The following is an 18605-nucleotide window of genomic DNA, read 5'->3' on the forward strand; positions in this document are numbered from 1 at the left end:
CAACATCTCCTAAGGCCTATTCACATGCACATACTGCAAACATTGGTACATATCTGCAAACTTAAATTTATGAAAATTTACATGTTCATTATTTACTGACATGATGTGAATGTTTAGCAGAGCAACCACATCTACACACATCAACATACCTGTGCATACCTACCTACATATATACCTACCTACTTACCTGTAATCAGTAAAGTAAAACCTTGTCAGTCATGAAACCAGCGATAATTGGTAGGAACATCAATATAGGGAAGGGGAACTTCTGGCATTTCTGTCTACAAACATTTGCTAATCTTGAAATTGTTAACTTGGACTATGTAAATAGTGAGTACATAGTGACATAAAAGTAGTTTATTCCATACAAAGCCGTGCAAAGGTTTCGTTCCACACCGCATGTCATTATTATGATGTCATTCCGCTCATTGTGACGCAAAAGATGTGACATCACACTCGTATATAGAAAAGCGCCAAATAACAAGCTCTGTTGTCTTCAGACTTGAAATACATTTTGTTTGTAGATTTGTATCATGTTTTCTGCATACGTATTGCCACACATCCTTTGAATATTGTAGAAACAGCAACTTCACATTTTTAGCCTATAATTGTAGATATAATTATTTAAATATGGCTACCAACAATGTCTGTGAAAGAAGTACCATTCTAACACATTAGTTCCTGCTGTGGTGCGGCCATCAAATCAGCTGTTCCAATGAGAGGAGGTTTATGTGATTTGAAACCCCTGAGTGACAATCAAAATCGAGTATTTTCCAAATTCATGGTAGTATACATCATGAAGGCCCATCTAATACAGACTATCTACTACATCTTTCATCAACTTAATGGGAAATTTAGAGAAAACATGAAATGATCCATTTTTTACAGTGTTAAATGATTGTAGAAATGTGCATTATTTAGAATACTGAACTACAGGACAAATGGCTATACCCCTGAGTTTGAAAAGAAAAAGCAAATTGTCTTGAATGTTATAAATAGATCACAACACCTACATAAAAACTTCACAACACATTCGATGCTTCCGTTCTTATCGTGCCCCCAGACTACTTGGTAATGGTGAACATGTTGAAAAGCTCGGCCATAAATCACACATATCAATGTATTCTTTAATATCTCGTGAAAGATAGGTATGCTGTTCAAGGCAAGCTTCAAATAACAAACCATCACATTTAACAGCAATGTGGCTTTTAGGAGGCTGGATATGTTCATCATATCATAATTATCTTGTAAACACAACATACAGTGTGCCTCCGCAGTAATGAGCAGATTTAATGAAAACCCAGCTGCCGGGTAGGAGCGTTTGAAGCAGTCCACATGATGTTTGGTAGGTGCGTACAGATAGGGCCATGGAATGTTTATGATTGTAAGAGATGATTGTACTTGAGACCTAGTGTTGATATTCCTGATAGCCGCCTGCCGAGAGAACTTGACAACTCATCTCACAACGGACCACAAGTCACGGCCACATTCTGCCTATTGTTGTGTGTTGGATACTCTTTACCCTAAACAATGTTACATCATTTAAAAAAATATCTTGACTCTGAAGAATAAATTAATCCATAACGAACATTGAAGAGGTCACTGGGTTGGTGCATACTTCATTCCTGGGTTCAAATCCAAACATTTTTGCATCTGGAAGTATTTCCAGTCTGATTTTCATAAAATGGTCAAAACTGAAGAAGATTAATATTTAAGATGCAATATTCCTGCCCTATCGTGGTGGAGGGGCACTTAGAATGTCTTCACACACTGCTCCCATTCATAGTTTTAAACAGTGAGTGAGTTTGATTTCAATCAGAGGAGGTTTATTTTGATTTGAAACCTCTGATTGACCAATCAAAATCGAGTATTTTCCAAATTCATGGTAGTATACACCATGAAGGCCCATCTAATACAGACTATCTACTACATCTTTCATCAACTTAATGGGAAATTTAGAGAACATCTCAAATGATCCATTTTCTACAGTGTTAAAATGATCGTAGAAATGTCCATTTTTTAGAATACTGAACTACAGGACAAATGTCTGTACCCCTGAGTTTGAAAAAAAGATTAGCTCTTTCAACACTGCAGGCTGGTATCTTAAACTTGACAAACTTACATCAAAATTTCCATCTTTTCGGGCAATTGCGTGTAATGTAAGTCAGATGACATCTTGGCTTTTGTTGCCTTGATTTCTTGGTTCAGACACGATGTTTAATGCCAAAATATATGCAAGAGAAATGTTTGTCACAGCTCGTAACTTTGTATGATACATCCAGGAAGTTCAAAAGCCACAACTTCCTGGCTAAAACATTCAGAACAACACAACCAAAACCTTTCATCTAAATCTGAAATTTACCATACACAGGAAAGTATCAATCGCAGTAATTTGATTGGTTGCCTAAGGTCATGTGCTTGAATTTGACCAATCATGATCCTTGTAGCAGATTTCAGCATGAAAGCGTCATTAGAATCCAAGAAACCATTTCCTATCCAATAAAGTCACATGTTACAGTCACAAAAATACTCCAGGGGACGTGACTGTCATATTATTGAAGTCGTAAGCTTTCTCATGATGCCAAACATCAAAGGAATCGAACCAGGTATTATTCTAACGAAGCTTTGAAAATTGAGGCATTTCCCAGTATTTTCTCATGTTACTGAGCGGAAAGCCGCTGTTATCGAGAAATGGCTGATAACAGACAATATTGTAAATTCTGTTTTTAAATAATTTTCTTATTAAGTAAAAAATGGCAACAAAAAAGAAATAGGTAAGTGGATACGTGTATTATGAAATCTTACAATGTCACAAAATCATCAAATATTTGCTACTTTGGTGCTTAATCTGGACGTTATGAATGTGTCAACTTACATTTTTTATTTAAAACAAACTTAATTAAGTTGAAAATGCTATACTCACAGTAGGGCTAGACCTTTGAAAAGGTGCATAACACACAGAGTAACAAAGATATTTTAAAAGCAGATAATTTCCTTGATAAATGTAGGCTTTATGTATCACTCCAGAGTATCTGGGAACTTGGTGTCACAGCAGTAAAAGCTTCTGGTGTTGAAAGAGTTAAGAGTATTCCAGTTATATCACGGCATGTCAGCTTAATGTGGGTGGAAAGCCGGAAGTGATGCAGGTCTCAGATGTTTACCACTTTCGTGAAACCCACCAGCATGAATAATGTCCTGACAAACCTAGAAACATAATCAGCGAAAAACTACAATATTTTGGACACTCAGCTAGCCTGTCCCGTGGACAATGCAATAGAAATATCTGACATATTCCAATCTAGATTTCATTAGAGTCAGGAATGAAGCGATTATCTGAGCTCTTTTCTATTACATTTATCAGACATATATATTAAATCAGATCTGGATCAGACAAAAGTTGAAGTGTAACAGATCAACAAAGAGTCTGTGTGGTCATCAGCAGTCCGGAAAGAGCATGGCGTTTCCTGTATCTTATAAGAATATTTCTAGCAATATTATTCTGAGACCCCAAGAATTAGCTTCACACATCGGCATGATGAGCAACCACTTACCAACTATGCTACCCATTTGTCCTAAATGGAGTTCTCTCTAGCAGTATAATTAAAACATGATCTATATTACTTCAAATTTCATTTTAAGTATATTTCAGGGGCACAGAACACCTCTTGGTCAGTTTATCACGTCTTTATTAATATAGAATATAGTTCTAACATAAGAATGGTTGAATAACACAACAAATCAAATATGCCCCACATGCTTCACACAATCTAACAATCACACACTTGTCCTTCAATTGACACTCTTCTTCTAAATGGTTACACGCTGGTCGAAGGGCACACACTATTTCTGACAATGAATATCTTTAGCTGACATTTCCACCAATAATGTCACATTTCTATTGATCTAACACACGTCAATCTTCATAAAGACGTCAACTTCCCCCCAAAATCAAATAAATATCCTTGATGTATCCAGGCAGCATGTTCAGACACTATAAAACACTTTCACCTACACTTGCCACAATCTCAGTACTCCGACAATTGAACTGGTCCAATTTTCAATATACATTTTCTGTGACTATTGGCACTTTTAGAGCTAGGTATTATGTAAACATAATGTATGAAGCTCCAGTAGGTAGATGCCACTACCACTTAATGCTATATCATGTGATATTATTGTCTCAGCTCTGTCACACGTTGATATTGTCACAACTACAGATACAAACCTAAACAAGGCCAGGTGTTTTACATACTCCGTCAACTCACTTGTGGAAAACACTGTCACATTATTGCCACGCAAGTTAACATTGATAACGTAGGTCATCAAATCTAGGTCCCTTATCTGTAGTACCAGACATAAAGTACTACTCAATACCAGCGCAACAATGGTTCTTATCAAATTAATTGATATTTGAAGACATTCTGTGATAATCAATATGCTATTTGGACTCATTTGTTACGGGATGGTAATTCAATTTGTTAAAAATCTCTTCGAACTTCCACATAGGTAATACTCTTCTGTAAAAAGGGTGTGATATGGCAGGAGTATTGCTAACAGGAGAGTCAAACTGCATTCACTCACTCATTATGTTGTGAAAACTGTTAAATAGCTCCGATGTTTATTAAGTATATTTCCTAACAGGTCAAAGATAATAAGAGTTTGATCATGTCTCCTGTTTTACCATTGATCCTCCCTGATCCGTCTGATGCAGAGTTACTTATCTAACATCCATAAATACTCCCTTAACTTCAACCTTGTCTACAGTTGATCCTGTTCTGACATGAAGAGGTCAGACAGCAACTGGTGAAATCCTGTACGTTTGATTTCTCCAACCAATCCCATAAGTCATACCAGGAGATATTGACATTTATACAAAGCTATGCACACAATCCACTTAGCCACACTTTCGTAGATAAGTAAAGTGTTACGCACCAATATAACAGCTCGGAATGAAAACCAGAATGTTTGGCCATCTCAAGAGACACAATCACACAAATGTCCTCTCTCTTGATAGATAGTAAGATAGATCAATTGTGTTCCTTTAGCGTTGTTAAGTGGCTACTTTATAATAATATTCTCCATACTCACTCCTTCTGCTGAATTCATTCTATACAAAATGTGAGGAAATTTATTATTATCGTTATTGAATCAATTTAACGGCGTAGTCCTCCTCGGCCTACAAGTGCGCTTGGTCATAGATAACTCTTCGGAATGGAGGATAAATTGTACCGACGTGGGCCGAGATGGCTCTAAAATCTATATCCCTTGACGGAATGATGCTGCATGTTGGCCCAGTGACCATTAACATTTCACGAAAATGGTTTCAATCTTTGCACCTCCAACGAAAAGAGAGGTGTCCGTGAAATGAAGTTTCAGTGTGGAAGCATTTGCCACCAATTCCCCCTCCTCCTCAACATGCCAAATCTCAGCTGGAGAAAAGGTAATTCCGCCAGTCGCCTTTATCAAATTGAGTGAAATAGACAATCATTGAAGTCAATTAAAGACAACTGAATTCAGTCGTTAAGAGCAAACAGTTGACCTTGTTTTCAGAGATTTATTTTCCACACTAAGTCGCTGCAATATACCAAGTGGAAAGTGCAAAAATCTTGTAGAAAAACAATTGTCTAGAGATTAGTAATCCAGGAGTTATCCCCCCTGTCTTGATCACATGATATACTCGACAGAAACGACCTCATTCCTACTTGAGAAAACATAAAATCCAATTGTTTTAATCTGTTGTTTTTTTAATATCAATTTCCAAACAGAAAAAAACTCAATCCATTTCTTCACAAGAGTATCCATCTTGCCAGCATGAATTCCGATGACATTTGAAATAAAACTTAACAGTATACATTGGCATGAAAAAATAACAAAACAAATCCAACAAGACAACAAGATGAATGATGGCTAAATGCTGAACACATTAAACACTCTTAACCTGTCAAAGACATTTCATGGGTTTTTCTGCCGATCGCATATCCTTCACAGCCAATACTAAATGTCAACTCACACAAGCATAAAACATAAAACATGTCAAATAGACATTTGATAAATAACATAATTATCAGGAATAATATCAACCTTAAAACTTAATACACATCATTTTTCTACACACTTTCAATTAACAGTGAACTTAATACAACTGAATACCCATCACAGCATGCTAAAGCAAGGAAAATAAGAAACTATCTTCCAACAAATAAATACAGTACAAATTTTCGTAAACTGCTTTGACCCTAAATAACTGTGTCAGCAACTTTACAAGTGATTGCTAAACCATCAGACCTGAAAGTATCATTTAATCAACAACACTTTGCCCATCTCTCTGACCTGCCCACTCTACTACAGTATTAAATGACTGATAAATACAGACCCTTTCCCCTGACTATCACTGAATAAAATAGTGGAAAAATGTTTTAGAGAGGGTTTATGTAAAGATCAATTCCGTCACCTTTTAGTGGTAATTGCAATATGTTTTCATTTAGTGTTATGTCAGTTGGTGACAGTGGGGGTGAGATATTTATTACGATCATCCCCGACAGTACCTGTTTCCCAGGTCTCAAAAATAACCTTGTATCCAACAGCATAAATGTTACTGGCAATAAAACCCTTTCACAGTCTACCGACAACAATCTCCCTAAATCTAACCAGAAACATTCTCGCCAAGCGGTAACACATTTCTGCTATTAACGAGCGACTAGGACAGTGAAAACATGTCATAAAAATGTCAACAACCTTTCCCTGCCTTACAATTCCTAACAAGCATCTGTATTGCTTTTACATTAAATTTGATTTCATCCTAAGTGTTTATGGTTCAAAACGTAACAACCACTAAATATACTTTACATCAAGTATCCGAACATCTATAACATGGAAATTATCATTGAAAAGCATCCATCTATTTCTTCACACAAGACTTCAAATCAAAGTGTTCTTGATCAACTGAGATTTGCCACCAGAAACCAGTCTCTCATGATAAAAACGAAGAATAATCACAAAGTATTGCCACTGAATCATTATATCATGTAATTGGCACCATACTACTCTAAGACCATGATTAAGATAATTAATTGATAATACCAAGAAACAGTTCTGTTCCAATTCGCAAATACCTCATAAGTGTCAAATTTCAAACCGATGCTTAAGACAGGAAATAACTGTTTAGTAATTGAGAAATATTTAAACAAATAAACATGTCGTGCATGAAAAGATTATACAACCTCAAAAACTCAGACCAGGTTTAAAAGAAGAATTTGTATTAACACCACTAAAAATATACCATGCATAAGCAAAGTCTACAATTTCTCATTTGTCGATGGATTTATCAGCTCCGAGATTACGACATAGCAACCACAAAATTAACACAATTTGTCTTGCAGAGCTGTTGTGAACGCAATGTGAAAATAAGAAATGCGAGATATTGCTAAACTATAAATACTAAAGATAATTCATACCATTCTAAAACCCCAAACAAACTATTTTATAATGGGCCTCTTCTTACAGAAAATAAAATAAGCTGACAGCTTTTCATGTTACACAGTTTTCAACATACTGACATTCAAAATGAGCTTGAACATTTATAGACTTAATTCTGATGTAGTTTTAAGTTGATAGCTAGCTATAAGATTATCAGAATAAAACTATAATGTTTTATGTTTCCCATATGTCATATTCCAAGTCCTGAAAACACTTTATGTTATATACCCAATTCCTACAAAACAACTGAAGTTTTATACCCAATTCCCGGGAAACAACTTATTTATCAAATAACAAAAAGTATATTACAATCTCAATCATTGTGAATACCAAAGGAAATCGATGGAATGAATCCAGATAAACATTAATATATGTTTTATACATGCAATCTACAATCACATTACGATGGAATCAAAACTTATCAACAATGTTACTCTGGCTATCCTGTAACACTAACGCTTTTTATAACTATATTTAATCTCACACCTTCAATGCATAACAAAATCAGGACATAATTACGAAATCATCAACACTCTTATATATAAAACATTTTCAAGTTTTTAAACGTCATACATCAGACAAAAGTGTTGACATCTTGATAGCAACAACGCCTTGTAAGAAAACAGATCGTGAAAGTCATTAAGATATTTCTACTTGTCAAAAAACTTGTCATCAGCATCACAGACAACGTTCATTGACTTCAACCTGTAAGAAGCTGAGATTCTCCTTGGATTAAAATCAACAGGCTTTTCTTGGCGCTACCCAAATAACAATGAGCATGCGTTTGTCCCGGCTGTGTGACATATTATTCTTAGAGGGGAAAACAGTTATTGCATATGGCTATAGATTTATCACTGGGGCTTCAAAAATTATGACACAGTCCTACATAACGTTCCAGAAGTACGTAATTAACTCTACTAACACCGTGGGTTACTGGGAGGAGCTGTTATCAAAGAGGTGCCTCACAAGCATGGTTTATATAGCCCCTAGGACCATGTGGCTAATTACCCATAGGACAACCGACCTAATCCCAGTCAGTGCCGACCTGATCTCACAAGACAACCATGGTAACCTAACGACGGTAAATGATTAACGACAACCTACCTTGTGTGAGGGGGTCGGGATGGGTAGCCAGGAAACCCTCCGATGTTCCCATACTGGTAAGCATGTATAATGCTCCACATTTTCCCCCCTTACTGACAGAAGAGTTCTTCTCTACCCCTCTCCTCCTTTGTGAAGACTCACTGCCTCCGTATGAATGAGTTTTTTCACCAGCCACCACTCTCGTATTTCTCGGGAGGTGATGTGTGCCACTACAAGATCATTGAAGCAGCACGGGTTGATTCGGGAGGGGGGACCATGGGGGGGCTGTGAGAGACAACTGGAATCCCTCGCTCCTTCCTTCATCCACAGTGGAATGGATTGGTCCAGGCCGTGACATCCCTTCATTCACTATAGTGAAGCACCTCCACATGAAGGCCGCAATCCAGATCCATCAACACAACTCAAAACACTCGCAATCTCTCAAATAATGGACATAGGCCACCGATCAAGATGGGAATGGTGGAGTAGCGAAAAACAGATTTTCCTGCCAGGGCAGTATTGCTCACTACATCCCAGCAGTATGTAACAGTTTTAATAGAGGACTGGATCACATGGCACAGGCAGGGCAGGTCAGACATGTTTGATCAATTTCGATCATCGCGGACAGATCGAGACACTGTTAGCCATCGCGGGACCTAGCAATCACATTGCCGATGTTGTGTTGACTGGTAAAAATAACACTGGGTCCAATTGGAAGCTAGGGGGGTGAGGGAGAGAGAGAGGTGTTCCACTCCTGACACCAATTTGACTGCTGGGTTCTGCTTTCATTGAAACAGTATGTAGCAGACGGCGAAAGAAGGAGCAGACATAGTTCGTCTCTCTCTGTTCACTGGGCTGGCTTGTATCTGACATTCTTCGTTTATGCCGTCAGAATCACGGAACACATGGTCCCAGCTACAAAACATGGACCACGTGTACCTTTGCTTGTGAATTTGGAAAATGGATCTTATCCTAATTGCAACCACACAAATACTCCCCAAAAAATATTTATTCTATATGGTGAAGGAATCTAATAGGAGAGAACAAGCGATCTGTGCGCCACAAAGGCCACTATACACACTGCATGAGCACTACCAGCTAGCTAGCCGAGTTGCCCAACAGCAGGTATGATAGAATTACATATATTCCTTACCCAATATGACATTTCTTTGTAATAAAAAAACTCTTGTCGCTGACGGGTCCAGCTGACGTGAACATCCTGTTACATAAACAGTCTAATGTCGGTCTTTTCTGGACTGGCGTTCTTTAGACAAAATAGAGCCCCAGTTTGCATTTGGCCTTTACACGTTTACGGAGGCCCATCTCATCCATGATAACCCAAATTAGCTCAGGAAATATTGTGACATTGTCAGAAAATTAGACATAATAGTTTGGAGTATGCCCTTTCGTCAAAAGCCCAAAGTTAATGTTCAAAGCTATTAGTAAACCTGCATCAACTTGGGGATAGACATGACCTCCAATAACTGAGAAGCAATTTGGTAAAGAATTGACATCATAATTTACTTAATTTGGGAGGATTAACTAAAAGTCAAAATGCAACAAATTAGCTTTTCAATTGTTTAATGAACATGCTGATATTTAGTTTAACCCATCTGCCTCTCACAACCAAACAAGGAAACAGTCCTGAGATATTAGGGTCGAACAGAATAATATAATTAGGGGTAATTTAATCTCCTACTGAACCCTGCATACTTTATAATTATAATTAATAATGTCACATTTAAAACATCCTCCATTACTTGTTAAAAATGAAACTTTGATCTACAGACAAAAAACACAAACAATGTTCAGCGGTAAGGAGAAACGTAGCCAATGGGCAAATCCGAACATTAAAATTAACATCTACGTTTAACAAAATCAATTTAATTTAATGGATTCAACAATGGAACCAATTGTCCAATTTAGCAGTTTTGCGTCCTTCAAGAGGCCTTTCTCTGGGCCATTAAGGGCCGAGAGCCTTCCGAAGCAGTCACATGCTCGGAGTAATTCTGTAGTCTGCTAGATCAGAGTAATCTGTTTGCATTACTTGTCGTCAAATAGCCTCGATCTCAGCCCGCTCCCCCGGACTCGTTGGTCAGTAATTGCTACTTCTGTATGATCCTATTCCCCCGAAAAATTAATCATATCAGAGTAAATTCAATCACTAGCGGAACCAGAATCAATACCCTGCATTATATGCCTCACTTTGAGTACAGTGCACAGTTTATTTAAGGTGCCGAGCACACAAGCGAAATGACAAAAACTAATTACTGAATTAATTAGAGAATCATGTCAGAGATGACGTTAGAATGTAAAAATTTTACTTTGAATCTGCAGCTCAAAGACAAGGAAAGGTTGACGACAACTGCCCAATTTCAAAATAAAGACCTTTGTGATTGCAATATAGGTTTCTGATGATTCACTGAGGTCAGAAGAAATGAGGTATCTTGAGACAGGAAATAAAATGAATTGACAATTGTGAAATATTTGGCATGTTTAACTCTTTAAGTCTTACCTTAAGCTTGGTTACAAAACTACCAGACAAATTATCTTATGAGATCATTTTGAACATCAACCCTATTTTTTTACTCATCATAATGTTTTTTAACAACAAATATTTGAGATGCAATAACGATGAGACATAGACTACACCAGACCTTAATGTAAATACATGGGCTGATGTTAGCAGAGCTTACTAGATCAAAATACTCGGGTTCTGAGTAATGGCTCGAATCACAGACTGAAGTTAATTGAACTGTGTATTAATTGTGAAGCATGTTTCATCACACCATGAAGGTGGCGCCACCTCACGAAACACGTAATTATTCTACCTTATCTGATTACCAACTAACGGAGTGAGTAGGTAAATGCAGTTCTCAACCGTATTTCGGTCATATCTCTGGACATGTTAGCTTGATGTTGACTGAAGACCAACGTGAGGGGGCTCCAGGGGGTACCACTCTGCTGGAAGCCATGGTGAAGACAGGCCAAGCAACAATCAGGTCAAATCTGGGATGCGAATCCCCAGTCAGCAGATCCTGGTCATGGGATTCATGCCAGTGGTGACAACCCACCCTGGAAATACCCACAAGAAAAGTCCAGACAAGAATCAAAATCAGGTCAAATCTGGGATGCGAATCCCCAGTCAGCAGATCCTGGTCATGGGATTCATCCTCATGGTGACAACCCACCCTGGGAATACCCACAAGAAAAGTCCAGACAAGAATCATAATCAGGTCAAATCTGGGATGCGAATCCCCAGTCAGCAGATCCTGGTCATGGGATTCATCCCAGTGGTGACAATTTTTAACCCACCCTGGGAATACCCACAAGAAAAGTCCAGACAAGAATCATAATCAGGTCAAATCTGGGATGCGAATCCCCAGTCAGCAGATCCTGGTCATGGGATTCATCCCAGTGGTGACAAGCCATCCTCGGAATACCCACAAGAAAAGTCCAGACAAGAATCATAATCAGGTCAAATCTGGGTCGCGAACCCATGATCGCTGAATTGCACCATGGGAGGTCATGTTCTTCAATCATTTGTTCCAGAAAAATGCTGACAAAAAAATCAGTTTTATCCACCACAATTTTGACTGTACATCCATAACAAGTCAGGGGGCTGAAAACATGACGTCTCCTCCATTCAGAGAAAACAATTATGTGTTCAAGCAGTGACAACAATATCCACTCTCTAACAAAAATCCCTGCCAGCCTCCCGAATATTAAATGACCATCCCCTTATACAATACAATGGAGCTTCTCCTCTAGGTGTTGATGTCAGCTACATATAGAAATGTCCTTCACAAGGTAAACCTTGTAGATGTTGATCATGCTTCTTAGAAAGAAATCAACAATGGCTTCACTAGGTGGGGGGAATAACAAATATTTTCAGATCGCTATTCTGGAGCTCATTTCATTTCTTCACCCTCCTCTCCTGGTATTTAAGTGTACATATATTTTCTTCAAAAATAAACCTTTGTAAATTGGTGATATTTTGCCAATGTGGCATTACAGTATTGTGACTTATTCAATTGAATCCAACTTTTCAATGGCCCGAGTGTGACCTCGTTATGCTACGTCAACAGTTTGTGTTGTATTTTCCTACAACACACCTTTCAATGTGGGTCAGTTCATAAAGAAACATTTGCCCAAGCATTGGCCCTGAAATAACATGGAGGTCGGGACACACACCATGACTTAGCATCAATGTCCTCCACTACAGTTCCTTGTAGGACCAATGAGATGATACAGAACACTTCATCAGCAACTAGCTTCAATATCATCTTTATTCCATATCCCATACATTAGAAGTGCACTCGAGTGTTTCCAGTAGGTTCTATCAACCGCTTCCATGATAAATTAATTAGTTTTAATTGATTATCCAGATCACTCACAAAAACAACGAAACATTAAGGAACCTGCATGGCTCTTTTCAACATATGGTACTAAACATAATTTATGGAACACGCTATTCTTTCATGTTATAGTTTTAATCTGTCATGGCAGGACAAATTTCCTTTAATAATGTGAAAGAGTCCTATGGTCCTTCAATCAATTTTAGTAGCAAATGTCCGGCACTGAAGTTGGCCATTGTATTTTGCAGCTGACCTGAAATTCTTGGTTTTTGTAATATTCTGATTTCAAACAAGTTAAAATAGCATTTTCATCACACCATTGCTGAGAATCCTTATCCTGCTAAGTTCTTGGTAGTAGAACTTTGTCCAATGTAATGCTGGATTCCGGTCACACATATGAAAGATGGAAGAAGAACAACCAACTAGGGGTATTTTATTCAACTTTTACAATAAAATTGCAGTATCAAAAATACAATTGCAATGTTATTACAATAGTTGTATGACTAATAGTACTGTGATGCTATTACTATTACTTCCAACAATGCATAGTTACTAATCCACATTTTGAAAAGCAAATACTAACTATTGACAATCCACACGTTTCTTATTGTATTACGTCTGTCAAAATCTAGCATGGTATGGATGACAGATATTGATGCCAGTGGACAATCGTGATGCACGGATAGCTTCAATCAGCCATGACTGAATTGTTCACTCATTCTTCACAGTCTGCTCGTAAAGTTACACGCACATATATGTATACATGACTGCTTACTGGTGCACACAAATACATGCCTACTTTGGAGGAACCACGAGCACAGGTATAGTGCCACAAACCTAGAAACTGATGGTCATAGATGTCTGGCACGTCTAAGGGGAGCAACTCTGCACAATGAAGTGCCTTAGGCGACTAGGCCTACCATGCCCCCAGACTGAGAGAACATATTCAATATATATTCAATTCCATAATTTCTAAAAGTTTAAAAAACATACCTCCATGGCAAAATATGTTCACATCTCCAAAGAATATATTAATAGTGACATAAAAAATACATCAATAATAAATAAAAAGATTTGTTGTGGCCTCATTTACCTGCAAACAGGTCCAAAAGAATATATAGTATCAACCAAAATTGTCCAAAAGAATATATAGTATCAACCAAAATTGTCCATCTTCAAATTTACCCAATCATAAAACTGTAATATTTGCTTCATTTTTCCAGTATCCGGCCACCAACAACACATGACAATACACTTCTGAATGTGTGTTTACATAGCATTCTCAAGGCACGTGATCGCGCATGAAGTTTTCAATTTACCTACAATCCAAATGTATCTTCAAACGAGGTAAACGTGTGCAAGCGATACATCAATTGTGCAGACTCCTCTATTGTATAAACCATCCAGCAGACAGGAAAACACTACTTCCCTTTACACGACCTATTCCCTATTATGAAAGACGGTGGTTCGTTGAATTGATGATTTTGTGGTTACAAATTTTATCGCAAGTATATCTGCCCACCGAGCTAAGGGAGGTCCTTCCATCATTTATTTCAGGTATTATTCTATTGTTTACGCATGATCTGTCAAAAAAATTCATCAAGGCCCAACAAACAGCGAGAGAATCAATGTAACGATCGAACAAAAAACATGACAATCAATAAGTCGATAATTCGGAAACACCCGAATCAAACAAGTCTGACATACTGTGCATTTTTATACCATAGGAATCAAAAACTGGTTGGAAAATTTGAAGCTTTTTTAAAGTCTGCTGCAGAAGATATTTAACGACTAGCGTTCCCGCGCGGACTATTCATTCACTCAAAATACGAAACGGAGCCACAGGGGCCAGCGACATGGCAGTGGAAGTGATTCTTCATATTTGGATCTGACATACTGCACTAAATGTCCCGTCGTGTAGTCCGTAGATATCATTCATCAACACAGAATCTGCAGGATTCTATCCAAGAGACAGCTTTTACCATTTTTTTCTTTTCCGCTGGCGACAGTCTTTCTACTGACCCACACAAAAATTGGTTGAAAAAGCCAACGTAGTATGAATATGAAGATCAAATTTTACAATCCATATTTTCAAGCATGTAAGAAGTGCTGCACATTTTTTCATCAGATATTGTCAAAGATATATGTAGTCATACATACACTTTATCTCAAACCCGAGAGATTTCAACTACCAATCCCTAAAAAAATATATTTTTAACAAATAATGGAAAATTGCAGGAGAACAAACTTGTTACTGACAAGATCCTAATGACAATGAAACTTTTCCATAAATTGGATTGGTCAACAACGTCCAGCGAGGGAGCAACAGTATGATCCCAGACCAGGCTAATGTAACTCGTCTGATGGAAGTTCATCTCGCACTTGATGACAACTCAGTCCCACCAATAGTATAACAGAACACCTTAAACTTGGATGACTAGAACTTTGGCGGTAAATTAGTTGGGGCTTGAAGGAAGTTTTTGGATCTTCTTGACATCTAATTGAGTCAGTCTAGGCTCTGTTTTGCACTAGAAATCAATTCTTTCCGATGATTTGTTCTGGCAGCTTTGAGAAATATGTCGCCGTCCTGATGGATTTTACTCGGAGACTTAAGATTTCATTTCGGCTGACGGCGACATGGCTGTTATGAAAATTGATAAAAAGATTTTTTAACCTTTTCCACACTAAAACTGTCCCCTATTATTAAATTGGCACTTGATTAAGTCCGTCATTTACAAGTTTTAACAACAAAAAATTGTTGAAATTATTGATTTTTTTCCAGTCTTTTTATTTCAGTGCATTATGGCAAAAGGGAGATGACTCTAAATAGACTGACAGATGATTAGAAGACAAACATCTTGAAGTGAAGCAATCTTAAGACTCAAATTTTGTAATTCTTGTTCTCCCAAGTTGTGTAGCATGTTCCTGTCAAGCGCTGAAGGAAACAGTTGTGTCTGTGCACGACATACACACACATGGCAGGTTTTTACATTCATGTCATTTCTAACAACCAAACCGAGTCAGCTCACCTCACGACAACACTTATCCCCATTTGTCCTGTCTGTAACCAACAATGATCAATTACATCTGATCCAGATCCCTTCAAGCCAGGCCTCCCACAAAGTAGGTTTGCTTCTTTAAAGATCAGCCATGTTACTTAAAGCCGCCATCATACACAGTCAGTCAGTATATCCCTTTTTCACTTCTAGGAGAAGCTAAATTACAAATGTTGGAGATTTTATGAATGCTTTCAGCAACACTTTTTTCACACTGTGATTATTCTATTATATTCACCAGCAAATTAGTGTAACATTTACCACATATTCTTAATATGTCAGAAGAAGATTCTATTCATTTGACAAGAATCTTATGAAATGTGTATCACTTGAACAATTCACTGAAACATTGTATCAACATGGACCCTAATGTCATCAAGATGACAAAACTACTCCCGAGTCCATGCCATTCAATCATACCTAGGGCCACAATAATAGTTGTTATGTTATGTTATTTTTATAGAAAAAGCTTTCTTTCTACTAATATTACTGAACTTTATCTGAAGAGATTTAGTTTAGAAAACAAAAAGAAAAGATCTCCATCGCAAGAATAGTTTTGATAATAGTATTCTATTTTCAAAGGCGATTATAACTAAGCTCAACTCAACTCTGCCAAACAGAATCAAGAGAAGAAGATCAAAATGGCATAATCACTATCCCAAGCACTAGGTATCAAATACAATTGCACAAATTACTCTAAATGGCATTCTCATGTTGGAAATTAGTCAAGAATGAAGAGTTTGTGGAACCAGTTAGATGATTATTTAATCTCCAAGGGATGCTAAACATAGGAGTTATATATACTTGCACTTCCAAGAGAAATCTCTTCATATGGAACAATTGAGAAAGTAAATCTACATTAACTGTAGCATCAGCCATGAAATATCGTGAACGTTTCACTGTGCACATCTTTGATGGAAAAGAAATATTGGTTATACGGAGATGTGAATTGTTTAATTAAGCTTCATGATACTTATCACCCAGTCCCGACTTGCAGCTCGATTCCACTGAACATTTGCCATGTCCCGTGGGATCAGGCAATCAATGAGTGAGTTAACGGGAAACTCCACTGCAGCGCCGCAGAATGGTATTTCACCTTCCCCTACACACACCACTAACAGGGATGATTTGCTCCCCGTATGACGGCTCAATTATTCTCTATGTGGGTATGGAATGGACTCAATAAAGAGAAAAATGATTGATAAGGATTGATGGAATCTTTGGACGGCCTTTCAAAGCTGCTGGAATCAAAATAGTGACCTTTTCCATGAACTTTTGCCGCCAGTGCGACACTGAAGGATCAACATCCAACAAAATAAGCTAGATTCTCAGATTTACAATATCTTAATTTGATCATTCTACCCTGAATTCCATGCAAGACAACTGCACACTATTTACATATACATTCTAATCAAAGTAAAGAAAAAGAAAAACAGACAATATTACCAACACATCAATCAAGATCACAACAAACAATCGTATCATTTACTGCTCACAAGAAGTGAGAGAACACCCCGTTCTTTCCTATTCCTATATTGAGTCTATCATGACAGATTATCTGTAGAAATAGGGAAGAACGAGTGATCCTTAACTACTTTTGAGTAGTATATTTCACTTTTTTAGAAATATCAAATTTCTTTTGATGCATTCTCCACGAACATGGATATTAAGTTTAGCATTTTGTAAAAAAAATCCAGATATGATTTTCCTTATTTTTGCCTTTTAGGACAAGTTCTTTTCTGCCCATGCTTCGGAGAACATTATCATCTGGAATCACAGTATCTTATGTTGGGCCAAAACATTGATATTTGGCTATATGTGCTAACTGATTTCTGCTCGTTCTGGAAGTCTGTGCTGATATGGCCATGTTGGTTTTTGCTAATTGAATCCCGGGCTGAGATAAAAGAGCTTCGTGTATTTCATGTCTTGGAGGGAGGAAAATGCCCGCACAGCATGTCTTTGAACATCGACAGTGTTCGAAACCAACAGCCTACCACAAAGCTTGTACTGTCTAAAAACTCTCATTGCTTTGTTTCATGTATAATAGTCAAAAGCCTGCTGTGCTACTTTGAAATTTGGCTCAATAAAATTAATCCTTGCTTTGGCCAAATCAGGCAAATGACATTTGATTAAATCTAAGCATTAATATTTGATGAAATCACACAACTGTAAATAGACATGGCCCCGTGCAATGAGTTACTGCCAGCATTGAACAACTGTTGTATCGCTGAATAAATATTTCAAAGCAGAAGATAATAAAAGATGACTCGACACCAGCGACTACCTCACTTGGGCCCAGTAAATACATTACAACTCCCGAACACCTCGTCATAACAAGCTCCTGAGTTCAACAGTTGAGTCATGGTGACGACAGCTATATCATCAGGTGCAATAGGTAGTCGCTCTTCACACACTTTAATACCTCCACCTAGAAGAGTTACTTCGGACATCAACACTGTGCGAAGATTTGCGCTGTTATTGAGCATTCGATGCCTGAAATTGTCATTTAGAACAGACCACGTTTGAAGATTTCAAATATTACAATTTCCCTGCATCAAATATTCATCAAATAAGACCCGTAAATCTGAAGGCACATGTTCATCAACATTGTAAAATGCAAAAGTTGTAAAGC

General features: G+C 37.5%; 1 protein-coding gene across 10 annotated transcripts in view; it reads right to left on the reverse strand.

Moving 5' to 3' along the window:
• The window catches only part of LOC124119305 (nuclear hormone receptor HR96-like), a 259199-nt gene that overhangs the window by 70443 nt on the left and 170151 nt on the right, over positions 1-18605 (reverse strand). The window contains exon 1 of one of the 10 annotated variants that reach the window (XM_046481781.2): positions 8581-9099. The exons of the other annotated variants lie outside the window; for them this stretch is intronic. Coding sequence (XP_046337737.1) covers positions 8581-8660 — 80 coding nt within the window. The 5' untranslated portion in view covers positions 8661-9099. Of the gene's footprint in view, positions 1-8580; positions 9100-18605 lie in introns of those variants that run through there. 10 annotated transcript variants of the gene reach the window in all.

The sequence above is a fragment of the Haliotis rufescens genome, unplaced genomic scaffold, assembly GCF_023055435.1.
Source record: "Haliotis rufescens isolate VD_foot unplaced genomic scaffold, xgHalRufe1.0.p SCAF_27, whole genome shotgun sequence".
NCBI classification, from domain to species: domain Eukaryota; kingdom Metazoa; phylum Mollusca; class Gastropoda; order Lepetellida; family Haliotidae; genus Haliotis; species Haliotis rufescens.